The sequence below is a fragment of the Oreochromis aureus genome, linkage group 5 (assembly GCF_013358895.1).
Source record: "Oreochromis aureus strain Israel breed Guangdong linkage group 5, ZZ_aureus, whole genome shotgun sequence".
Taxonomy (NCBI): domain Eukaryota; kingdom Metazoa; phylum Chordata; class Actinopteri; order Cichliformes; family Cichlidae; genus Oreochromis; species Oreochromis aureus.
This window is the reverse complement of record NC_052946.1, coordinates 13,238,425-13,250,860: the sequence shown is the minus strand read 5'-3', so window position 1 is coordinate 13,250,860 and position 12,436 is coordinate 13,238,425. Positions and strand designations below refer to the sequence as shown.

The 12,436-nt window shown below is 41.8% G+C and overlaps 1 protein-coding gene across 9 annotated transcripts in view; it reads left to right on the top strand.

Moving 5' to 3' along the window:
• celf4 (CUGBP, Elav-like family member 4) overlaps window positions 1-12,436 on the top strand; it is a 93,781-nt gene that overhangs the window by 58,159 nt on the left and 23,186 nt on the right. For all 9 annotated transcript variants that reach the window (XM_039612843.1, XM_039612842.1, XM_039612837.1 and 6 more), the window contains exon 3: window positions 9,866-9,914. In XM_039612843.1, coding sequence (XP_039468777.1) covers window positions 9,866-9,914 — 49 coding nt within the window. The remainder of the gene's footprint in view (window positions 1-9,865; window positions 9,915-12,436) is intronic.

Sequence of the window (12,436 nt, the reverse complement as noted above, 5' to 3'; positions counted from 1 at the left end):
AACAGAGAGAGAACTACATTTTCATTTTAACCTCTCATTCAAAATTGCTCCAGAGCCTTCCCACTACTGCCAGCATTCAGGCTGCTTGCCAGTGAAAGAAAGAGAAAACAGGAGGAGATAAAAAGAAGAGGTGGGCTGGTGTGAAATGGATCAAACAATGGATGTGAGAAAAAGCATCGCTGCTCTCAACCAACTGCGGGCAAAACAGAAAAAGGAGTGGAGGAGGAGGAGGAGTGGGGGTGTGCGATAACTTGCAGCTTTTAAAAATGTCTGTGTTTTGTAACTAGTTTTTTTTTTTTTTTTTGACAACAGGTCGTCAGAAAGTTGGGGAAAGAATTTTCAAAGGCAGTTTGAAAGAAATTGTCTTTAACCAGGAAAGGATGCATCTGCATGGAAGTTCAGCATAAATACACCGAGTGGACCTTTTGAGTCGTCATTATTTTGACACACACGTTATTCCCAAGGTCGAGAATGATGCTCCGTGCTCGAGGGTGTGATTTGATTTGGATGCTTGTGTACGACTTGCGTGTGTGTGCCTGTCTATCATCCTCTGTCTTCATGTTCCGTGCATGCTTGAACGGTGTTTAAAAGCCGTGTTGATGAAGGAATCACCGGGTGATCAGAGGGTCGGACGGGGAGGCTTGCCTTCTTTTGTGATCTCTGTGTGTTTCCCTTTCATCTGCCTTTGTGGAGACGTAGTGATCTCCGTAGACACTACTGGGACAGCAGCACCACAGAGCAAGCAGCAGCATATAGAAACAGGCAGGGGGAAGAAGGTGGCGGTATTTTTCATTTATGTAGTGGCTTTAGAGGGATTTCTCAGTTCAGATAGAGAGGCAGCTTTATATTAAATTTGCATTTGTTTAGGATGATTTTGCAAGGGACATTGGGGAATTTAACTTTCCTCCATTCAAATACATCTTTCACCACCAGACATTAAACCTATTTCAGCTGCAGCTCAAAACCTAGCCCTACAAACACTGTGCATGTATGTTATTCTTCAGAGAAAGCAAGCTGCTTCGTGATCTTACAGAATTTTGAACATAAAGAAATACTGATCAGTCTTTTTTTGGGGGCCATAGTGCATACTGCAGCCACGTTGTCGTTCTACTAGCTACCTTAGCGCTGCGGTGTAACAGCCACATAAAGTACAGTCTGTGCCAGTAATTCATAATTCATCTGGATGCCTTTTCCCCCCCCTTTCTCTCTCTTAATATTTATTTTGTTCCTGTCCACTCCGGCTGACTGCAGCATGCTACTCAATCCCACCCCAAACAACTGGGCCAGGCTGTGCTGTTGTCAGGAAATTCTCTTCTCGTTCTTGATCTGACGCGAAACAGATTGCCCATCTCCGTTTGTCTGTAAAGATGAAAGGGGATACAGAAGAAGACAATGCAACAAAAGGGAAGCGATTGTGATGTTTTGCTTTATAGCCCTCTTTACCCTCACACACAGACCCTGATCTCGCTGCAATATGTTTCACTTCAAAAGAGAGGTTTAATGTTTGGCCGTATGTCAGAATGAAGAACTACAGTGGTGGTTGTGGGGGGGGGAGGAAAAATACTCAGTGAGATGTGTAGACATTAGTGGAGATTAAACCTGAGAGGAAGCCAAGTGAGATTTAAACATTCATCAATTTATAAGCCGTTATCAACACTACTATAGAATAGACCTAAAGGTTCTTGTCAAACCAAGGCAGGCCTGGTTCCAGTACAAAATGACTTAGGATCCATCTGAAATGAGTTCGGGTGTGGACACCCAAAAAGGTACCTGCCAAAAACAGATTACAACCATTTATATATGTCTGCAGCTGCTTTTAATGAATTAAAGAGCAATAACAAAAACTATACATTACTGTAATACCCCCGCCTGTCTGTGATACGCCTTTGTTATTATTCAGTTCCAACTGAGGGTGCAAGGCATGCTTTTGTGCCCCGGTAGAACTGGAGCCTGGGGCAACATCAAGTCACACTGCATTTCTGGCATTTCAGGAACTAGTAGAACATCATGGTGGCTGTTGTTTGTTGGTAACAGTATTGTGTCTGACAAATGTCTAGTATGATCTTGTAAAGATCAACACGCAGCCTCCTGAGATACGACACATCTTTACTACAACTATCTCCACTCAAATCAGGTCCCGGCTTGATTTTAAGTCAAGTCAAAGCATTGGATTATTACATTTAAATATTAGGAGCACTTTTTTTTAAAAAGTTGACTTTGTTAACATCTTGATACATAAATGCCACCCTGAGATTTTTGCCTGATTCGTAGCTCGGCTAGATAACAGAGTCACAGATATCAAAATACCTATAAGAGCATTACACGATCTTTTGTAGTGACAGGAAATCTAAAAGAGGTGGAGCACTGGTTAATGTCAAAGACTCCTTGCAGGGTGGTCCTGTTCTGCTGTTTCGCTGCGTAAGACTTTTGAATATATTGCTGTTGACATCTGCTCTGGAGGTAGTGACCATTTTGCTGTTAGAATTTATGGTCCCCCTTCTGTAGGTTGTGAAGCCCCGAGAGAAATTGCCAAACTAATATCATTGTATATTACTTCTGAGGTAGTTATTCTGGATGAGTTGAGTTTAGATTGGCTCTATAGAAAGTAGCTTATTTTACTCAAGAAATCAATGACCATGTTTTAAAAAAACTCCTGCCAAATTTACATCTAGAAGAACGTTTTTTTTTAGTTCACACAGATTTTTCTTTTACATAGAGGTGATTGTTCAAGTGAGCTTAATAATGTCCCATATGTAACTTTGTGATCTCCAAATAAGTATTTGTAACAGAATTTAGTTTGACATGGCTAAATACTGACTGAAGAATTTGAAAAAGTGCCACAGTTCTGACAAGAGGACAAGAATGATTTTAAAAATTACAGTGAATTACAGCGTATATATGTTTTCCTTTAATAGGGTAAAGGAGTTATGAAAAGGGAACTTGTCTGCTGAGATGACAAAATAGGCACTGCACACCAACACTAAAATGCCATCCCATCTGTGAAGCATGGTGGAGGGATCGTCATTGTTTCAGCTGCTTTCCTGCTTCAGAGTCTTGAATTCAAAACAATAAAAAAGAAACAAAGAAAGAAAGAAAATTGAAAAAGCTGAGGTTACACAGGAAAATATCAGGGCAGCAGTCAGTGACCTAAAGCTTAGGAGAGGCTGACTGATAAAACGCTACACCGATCTAGAGCTCACAAGAAAATTCAACAACAGAATGGTTGAAAAGGCAGGAAAATCTGGTTTTGGGGTGAAAAAGTCAGAGTCCTGACCTTAACCAAACTAAGGTGCCGTAGCATGACCCGAAGAGGAATGTGCACTCAAGACATACATGAAATATTAATGAACTCAAACAACTTTAAGGGAGGCATGCCCTAAAATCCCTCTAACAGCAGCTGTAGTAAAGTTCTGATGGTGGTTCTTTCTGTTACCTCCAGGAGTTATTAAATTCAAGCATTTGTTAACATTTACTTTACACATTGTCCAGCTCATCCTGCTACATGACACTGGTAAAACATTTGTTGCACAGATTAGTTCAGGCACTTGCAAATATAGCTATTCAGTTTGTGACTGCATGGCTTGTAACTACCACATCTGATGCTGTGACAAGCAAAGGCCAGTTTCAGTCGTCACCTGAAGCAGTGGTAACTGTGTGAGATTTTGTTTCAGCATTATAAATAGGGATGGGTATCGTTTGGGTTTTATCCGATACCGGTGCCAAACCGGTACTTTTGAAACAGTGCCGGTGCTTAAACGGTGCTCAAACCGGTGCTTAAAGAATGGAGAACACAAAATTGGTCCAAAAACCTCTCATGTTTAGCTGTTTTTTTTGTAAAAAGATAACAATGTTAGCCTTTTCTGCAGCTATAGGGCATATATGGTCTCACTCTTGGCTGGAAGCAGTGCTTAAACAATGGAAAAAACACAAACTTTGTCCAAAAACCTCTCATGTTTAACTGTTTTCCACTTTTTCTTTGGTCATTTTAGCCTTTTTGGCCAGGGTGAAGGGAGTATCTGCCATCAAACAAGAAGGCAGCCGCATGTAACTACGACGGTGTTTGCTAGTTCACCTTACATGCATTAATGTAATAATGTGGTTAGCGTACTCAACGTTAATTACACACGAACAACATGAAGCTACTCACGCAGAGGAGAACGGCTGCTGCTGCCATCATCATCCTCATCATTTCTGCTACGCTGACAGGGCTAGGGGCCAGGACTCTCCTCTTCGGGTTTTTGGGGGATGTTGCTAACTCCGGGTCCGATAACAGGCACCACACCCGCAGTAGATGTGCACGGTGTGAGGTCTCGCAGCAAGCTATCAAACACGGCGCATTTCTCGGCTTTAAAAAAGCCCGCTATGCGTCGCCAGGTGTTTCATCAGATTTGAGGTGTTACCTCCTTTGACAGTATCACAGTATCAGCTTAAAGCACTTGTTGCAGGCTGCTGAGTTTGCATCTTTTCCTGTGAAGTACAGCCAGACTTTTGATCGCTTCGCCTTGGGCATTTTTAATCTGTAGCTCTGCTCTAAAAGAAGGTACATGCCTGGCCCCGCCTACTATCCTCAGAAACGTAAAATGATTGGCTAGAATTGGCTCAGGAAAAAAGAAGCACCGAAATAAAGCACCGAAATGTGCGCTGCTTTTCGGTCTGGTTACTACCGTTTATGTCAGAACCGGTGCCACACCGGTACCCATCCCTATTTATAAAACATTCTTGTGACTTAGGAAAAAAATTCATATACTATAGAAGCTTAATTTATGTCAAATCTTCATTGTTGCTTTTAAAATAGGTTGTGATCACATGTAAAATCTAATATACACCTGCTTAATGGTTCTAGTCAAGCTAATCTTGCCATTGAGAGTGGATTTTTCTCGCCATCGACAGCCCAGTTTCCCAAAAGCATCTCAGGGTTATAACCATATTTGTTCAGCTAATGTTTCCATTGGCGCGTTTCCATCCCAAGATGAGTGTTATGCATGCTGAGATACTTTGGAAAGCAGGTCCAGGTCGAGTGCCAGTGGTACATTTGACATGAATACCAGCATTTGGTTACAGTTGCACTCAGCGACATTGCTCCTGCAGATAATTTTAACATTTGGAGCAGTTCTCTCTATTTTTTTTTTTTTGTAGATGCTTTTATGTGTACCACACTTAAGAACCAGTGAATATATGTATGAGCAGAGAGCAAAAGAACCCCAAACATCTCAGCATTCAAATGGGATAAAGACAAAACGAAAGCAATTGGAATGTAAAAAGAAAAAGGCCTTCAACTGTAAAATGTAAAATAGAGCAAGTTTTGACAATAGTAAGGGAGGAATATTACGAGCAGCCTTCCTTGCTTCCCTGGGAGAGTTTCATGGAGTGCTTTCTCACTGTGATAATGAAATGACCTGGCCTGCACTGCTCTACTCTCTCTCAAAAACACATCTGCTAGACGAGGGTGAAAATGAGAAAATCCTACCTCCTCTCCCGAGTTTCGTAAAGCATACTTTCAATATTCTTTTTCACAGAGTGATGGGAGTGTGAGTGACTGTGGACTTTCGTGTCCTTGCGAGTGTTGTGTATTAATGTAGCTCTGTGTGCATGCATTATTGTGTGTGTGTGTGTGTGTGTGTGTGTGTGTGTGTGTGTGTGTGTGTGTGTGTGTGTGTGTGTGTGTGTGTGTGTGTGGCTTGTGATGCTGGCCTTGCCTTGAGCAACTTGTAATAACCTGTATTTGAAGTGCATCTGACATAACAAGGTATTATAAAGAAATTCAGCGAAAAGAAATCCCGTAGAGTTGTCATCATAATATTGTTCTTATAACTTCATTTTTGTGCTTTGCACGCAGTGAAATCAATACTGTAAGCAGCAAAACTCAGATCAAGGACTTCAGTTTTGTCCCATTTCAGAGGAGAATCCAATAAGGCAAAGCTTGAGTCCCACACTGCTTGGAGCTAATCTTGTGGGCCTTGCTAGACATTCAAGCCATGCCACACTGATTCAGAAGAATGACTCACCAGTTTGGTAGAGCACAGACTGCATGCAGACCATGTATTCCCTCAGCTTCTAGTTAACAGGGAATCTATGGCAGCACTGAGGCAGAGCACTGTCATTGAGTTACATAATCAACAGAGGAGTGTAGCAAGAATGTGTGTGAGTGTGCGCGCCCCCGTGCATTTGTGTAGCTGCAGTTCTCTTGAGCTGTCGATCATGTGGTACACACCAAGGCCACTCTCAACACAAGTCTGCTGAGGTGGACTTTCAGCAAGAATGGAGCTTAGCATGTGTGTGTGTGATTCACTGTTTTTTTTTTTTTTTAAGGCATATGTAAGGACGAACAGGCGACCACACTTACAAGGCTGAGGAGAGAAAGCGATCTACAAACAGGGTATTAGGCGCGCGTGCTGTGAGATGAGCCAGTTTAGGCACTGCACATGTTGACTCACAAGGCTACATTTACATATCTATTGTGCATACCTACACTTATTTATATCCCTATCCGTGCACGCTTGGATGCATAGGCCTATTTTGTGCTGTTGCATGTTCTGTGTACACGCCAGACTTGTGTGGATAAGCATGTCTAGTCATGTGAGCTTAGCCACTTACTCTTATTTCATGTCTGTGTGTATATATATGTATGCATGTATGGATTTTAGCCTCTTTTGTGTAAATGAGATTTTTCACTGGTATTAGGCTAAAGAGAGCTTCTCCTGCTCAATGCTGCCATCTGGCTTTAGCTAGCACTACCACAGACATCCGAGGGGAGCTATCCGTGCAAGTCAGCGTGTGGGTTTAACAACTGTTTTGGGATCAGTTGTCCAGTGGGCTGGTGCTAACTCACCCTATTATGAGCAGGATGATAAAGCTGACCTTGAAGCAGTTTATGGGCCTGGAGTAATGGAAACCACTGATAGAGAGCCCATGAAACAGCACTCAGCCCTCAGTGACAAAAAGAAAATAATGGTTTAACCACTTAACATTATTTTGAACGGTATCTAAAAATTTATGAGCAGACATTTCGCGTGCTGGTGCTCAAGTGGCAATGACGATTTAAGGGATTCACCAATTCATCCGGGTTCACATAATTTTGCATGTTAAGAGTGAGGAATTATTGTTTTAATAAAATCTAGCCTTTTATATGTTATTACATATAAGAGATTACGTATATATCACATACTGTATATTGTTGCCATCGCCATCCCCAAATAGTTTTTTGTAGCTTCTCTAAACTCCAAGTGAAGACTTAAATAAAGACCTGTGTAATTAAATAAACTCTCAGTGGGTCAGTGTTATCATATAACATGCAGGTTAATGCTGACACTTGCATAAAGAACTAGTTGAGGTAGAACACAATTAGATAAGATTGAGGTCACACCATTTGTATGGGTCATAGTAAAAGTGCTCATATGTATGCAGGCGTCTACCCCCACCCTCCCACCCCCCTCGGGAGCATTGAGCTGACCTTGTCCCATACTCTGATCTATATCTTCTTCTTCCCCTATGTCCTGTTTTCCTAATTCCCTCTCCCCCTACTCTTCTTCCCGATCCCACTTCCCTCTTTCATCACTACATTTATTCCTCCCATCGCCACCCTTTTTTCACTTTTTTCATTTAGTTTTTTTTACTTTTCTCACCCAGTGTGATCTCACCTTTCCTGTGATCAGTTGTTTACCTAACACTTTTTTGATTCACATACGGTCATGTGAAAAGAAAGTTTTCACGGGGATCCATGCAATCGTGTAAAAAAAACAACTAAGTACACCCTGATGAGTAACTGGTAGAGCCACATTTAGCAGCAATAATTTTGAGTAATTGTTTTCTCCATGAATTTATCAGTCTCTCACATCATTGTGGAGACATTTTGGACCTCTCTTAAGGTCCCGCCAGAGCATTTCAATCAGTTTGAGGTCTGGACCATTGCAACACCTTTCTTTTCTTTTTCACCCATTATGTTGGAGGCTGTTGCTGTGTTTGAAATTATTGTCCTGTTGCATGCCCCATTTTCGGCCAATCTTTAGCTGTTGGATAGATGGCCTCAAATTTGACTCTAAAATATTCTGGTATGCAGAGGCGTTTGTGGCCGACTCAGTGACTGCAAAGTATCCAAGTCCTGTGTGTTCGGAACAAGGCCACATCATGACCTCTCCACTGCCGTGCTTGACAGTTGCTGTAGCTGGTTTTTGCAAAGCGTTGCACTGTGCATTACCAAACATCTCAACTTTAGTCTTGTCTGTCCAAAGGACATTATTCAAGAAGTCTTGTGGTTTGTTCGGTTGCAGCTTTGCAAACCTTAGCTGTACTGGCATGTCCTTTATAGAAAGAAAAGATTTCTGGTAGCCCATACTTGTTCATTTTAGCATCATGTTTCTGAGGCCTGTAGAGCCTGAAATATAGCTCTTGGTGCATAATCTGACCCTGGTTTGAATTTGCTGAGCCAGCAACTCCAGGGAAGCTTGTGGCATTTTAGAGGTGCTCACACTTTGTTGGTCAATTGATTAGCAGTGTGTGGCTGGGTGTACTTAGTTTTGCACAGGATTGCACAGAGTCCTGTGAAGTCTTGTGAAAACTTTTTTTCACAAGACTGTACTCTCGCTTTTTACTCATTTTTAACTCCCTTTTTTTTCCATTCCCCATTTTCTTTATCCCCTCTCGTCCTTTTTCCATATCAACAGCCAGTCTGATAAATAATGCATCACAGCACATTAAAAACATTAGCAGGGTTCTCTTGGCTGTCAAAGAGAGGGAGGAGACGAGGGAGATGAGGGAATGGGTAACTCAAGTGTTGTGGGGAATGATGTGATTTAATATTAGCAGCTGAAAAGCGCCAGAAAAGGGTGAAGGTCCGAGCATTAATTGTGTTTGCGCCGCGTCCTCGTGTCCTCGTGCTCAAAGTTTTTTGCCTTTTGGGGAATCATCTGAAAGCTTGCAGATTCATAAGGGTGATGACTGTATCAGCAAATTCAAAAGAAAAGATTTTAATGACATTTTGCAAAACACTGATTCTGCATCACACAGAACCTTGACCTTTCCCTTCTCCCTTTCATCCTTCACATTCCCCATCTTCTCCTCTCCTCTCCTTTTCTTCTCCTGTCTTCTCCTCTCTTCTCCTTTCCTCTCCCCCTTCCCTTCTATTCCTCCTGGCAGCATGGCGATTGGCATTATTAAAAATTGATTGGTGGCGAGCGTTTAGCAGGGTGGCGAGGCGGAGAGGAAAATTTTGACAGGCAGGAGTGAAATGAAAGGAGGGCCTCGGCGGACACAGTGTGGAAAGGTCTCAGTGGGGGACAGCATGTGTGTGTGTGTGTGTGTGTGTGTGCGCGCGTGTACTGTGTGTGAGGCTAAAAGAAGACTGCGCAAGAACAATTTGCAGTGAGGCTTAGGAGTCTGAAAACCCATGTAAGATACAGTCTCACTGTACAATATGTACTGTATGTGTTGGCTGCGCTGTACGTGCATATGTATCCACATAAAGACACAAAGCCCACATTGATAATATTGTGGTGGCACATCAAGCCTCTAGAGACAGACACATTCGCAGTAGCTCTGCTGACCCGGTGTTACCTTTCCTCTATCATCCCCTCTTTCTATCTTTCCCTTCATCCCTCTGCTTATCCCCCTTTCCAACCCTTCTCTCTCCTTTCATCTCAGATCAAATAATATTTCCAACCCATATTCCCAACCAGCTATTCCCCCAATGGCTGTAAGTGCTGCAGCTTTGGAGATTTTCAATACATTTTACCCTCAATTTTGGCTGAGTGATTCTAAAAAAGTTTTTTTAGGAGGGGGGGAAGGTCGGGGGGCGGGGGGTAAAAGCATGTGCCATTACATGATGCTAACTGGGTTCTTTGTCTCCTGCTTTCTTCTTTCTATGTCACAGATGAACAGACCGATCCAGGTGAAGCCAGCAGACAGTGAGAGTCGAGGAGGTACTGTACGCCCCTCTTTGTTGCCTTTTTTCCCTCTCTTCCCTCCACTTCCATTCTTTGTTCTAGCCCTTCAAGCATGTTGCCTGCGCGTATCAGCCTCACCATTATCTGTCCTTTTAAACGATGCCCCGTACCTCGACGCGGGCTGACAGCGCGGCCCAGCCAGACCCTCCAGTTTTCAGAACACATTATGTAAACGGCGCTCTTCCTGGCCAGTGTAGCCTCTAGCTCCTTTCCTTGAGTCTCATCATATGCACTGATGCATGTACAAACTCGTATGCATACACGGAGATACGCATGACCTGTCATTTTCGAGGGGGAAACAGGTTACTTTGTTTGTCAAACACCAAGGCAAACAAAGCAAACCCAATTTGACTAATGTCACAAGCTCGTGTCAGCCAAATGAACTGAAAATTTAAATGACAGGTCTGTGTGAATGAAAGTGAATTCCGGTCTGGTATGTTGTGTGCAGCGCGCCATATTGACAGCTAAGGCTGCTTAAAGCGAATTTTCTATGTCTAGACAAGTAGTGACCTGCTCCTGACATCAATCAATGGACTGTACAAGACAAGATTGATGCAGTCTGACCAATTTTGGCTGAAGTCTTTCAGAGTTTTCAGTTTTTAATATAACAGGCACCAGAGTGATTCTCCAGCCACAAGAAAGATGGAAAGGGTGAGGGGAGGGGGGGAAAGGAGAAGAAATGGAGCATGCAAGGAGTTAGTTGATAAGGTTGATAAGCAGTGGATGTCTACGGACTGAGAGAGAGGTGTTAGTTTGTAGAAAAAACTAAATAAATAAATAAAACCGCAAGGAAACTGCAACTTCCTCTTCTATTTAGTTTGTTGGTTCTCTGAGAATGATTGATGGAAAGGGGGAGAAAAGAGGCAACACTGAGAATGAGGAAAGTGAAGGCAAGGCAAGACATCCATACTTCTCTGCTTCTTATCTAGTTCCCTACACTGCTGGTTTTCCAGGAAATTTCTTTACTTCTTGATCCCGCATTTTCACACAGGAAAGCAAAGCAATATAATATAGTGCCAGGGTGTTAAATTGTACTGGTGGAGGAATAATTCATCTTTCAGTTACACTTTCTGTCACAGCTCAGCAACGATGTGGTAATAATGGGGTGAAAGGGAAGGAATAAGAAGGTAATAATATGGAGATAGCAAGTTATTACCACTTAAATACCAAATCTATATCCAGTATACAGTAAGTATCATCTTTTATCAACAGTGGTTTTAGCTGAGTATGTTTGTGTAATGGGGTAATAAGGGGTCAGAAACTGGTGATAATAATAAAGAAATAAATGTATGTCAAAAAACAATTATATTGATAACATAATTGTAACCTGTTATCAGTAAAATCTTAACATTTGTGCATTTGAATTTTTATATACTGGTTTTAAAGTGTACTGGTCGTACCTTCTAGCCCCTTATGACCCAGTTACATACATTTCAGTGTAATATTACTCAGCTAAAACCAGTGTTGATACAAAATGTTACAGCACTTTTCTTTTCTTACTTTGGCATTTACTTGATAATAACTTCCTACTTCCTTATTATTACCTTCTTATTGTCACCTCATAACCCCAGTGTTATCACATTTTTATTGAGCTGCAATAGAAGGTTCTACCCATATTTCCTTAAAATCACACATACTTAAGTAAGTGAACATAAATATTAAGTAAAGTGTAATCTAAGTATCAGACATAAAAAATAGTGATTTAATGCACTGTAAGTGTTTTGCTTTTGTTTCTGGATGAGGTAGAGAAGGTGGGGATGGGAGGTGCTGCCACAGGATGAGAGGCAGGGTATAACCTGGACAGATTGCTGTCGCAGGGCTAACACAGTGAGACACCTACAGGCAATTTAGGAATCACCAATTAACCCAAGTACCAGCCAGTGCACCCAGAAAGAACCCACACGGAGAGAACATGCAAGCTTCACACAAAAATCTCGGTCAGATTTCTACCTACTTGGTGTGAGGCAGCAGTGCACCACCGTACTTACTATTATTTTTACCTTTTCAGGGTAAAATAGTAGCAAATACTTCACAGCTAAAAAACTGGCATGGATCACCAACTAGGTGCTTCTTATTGTAACAGTGCCAGAAGCCAACAGGTTTCGAGCCACTGATTTAATGCTCTGGATTTTAAAAGCTTGTCATAAGTTTAAATGCAGGATTGAAACTTGAAGACTATGGCTTTCTAATAAAATAAAAATAGATGCACTGGAGTAAGAAGTACAATATTTCATCTTTAAATTTAACAATAAGATAGCAAAAAATGAAAAATATTCAAGTAAATGAGATTCAAGTACAGCACTTGATTCAATAAGCATGTTGCTTTCCACCACTGTTAACAAATAAGGAGAAGCTACTTTCAGTCATAAGTTCTCTGATCGAGCTTCGTGAGAACGCAAATGTGCCACACAGTCAGATCTGACATTAAGAGACCTTTAACCTGCCAGCTTCCAAGTACAAAGACCGCCTGATGACCAGTTCCACTAATGTGCCTTGAT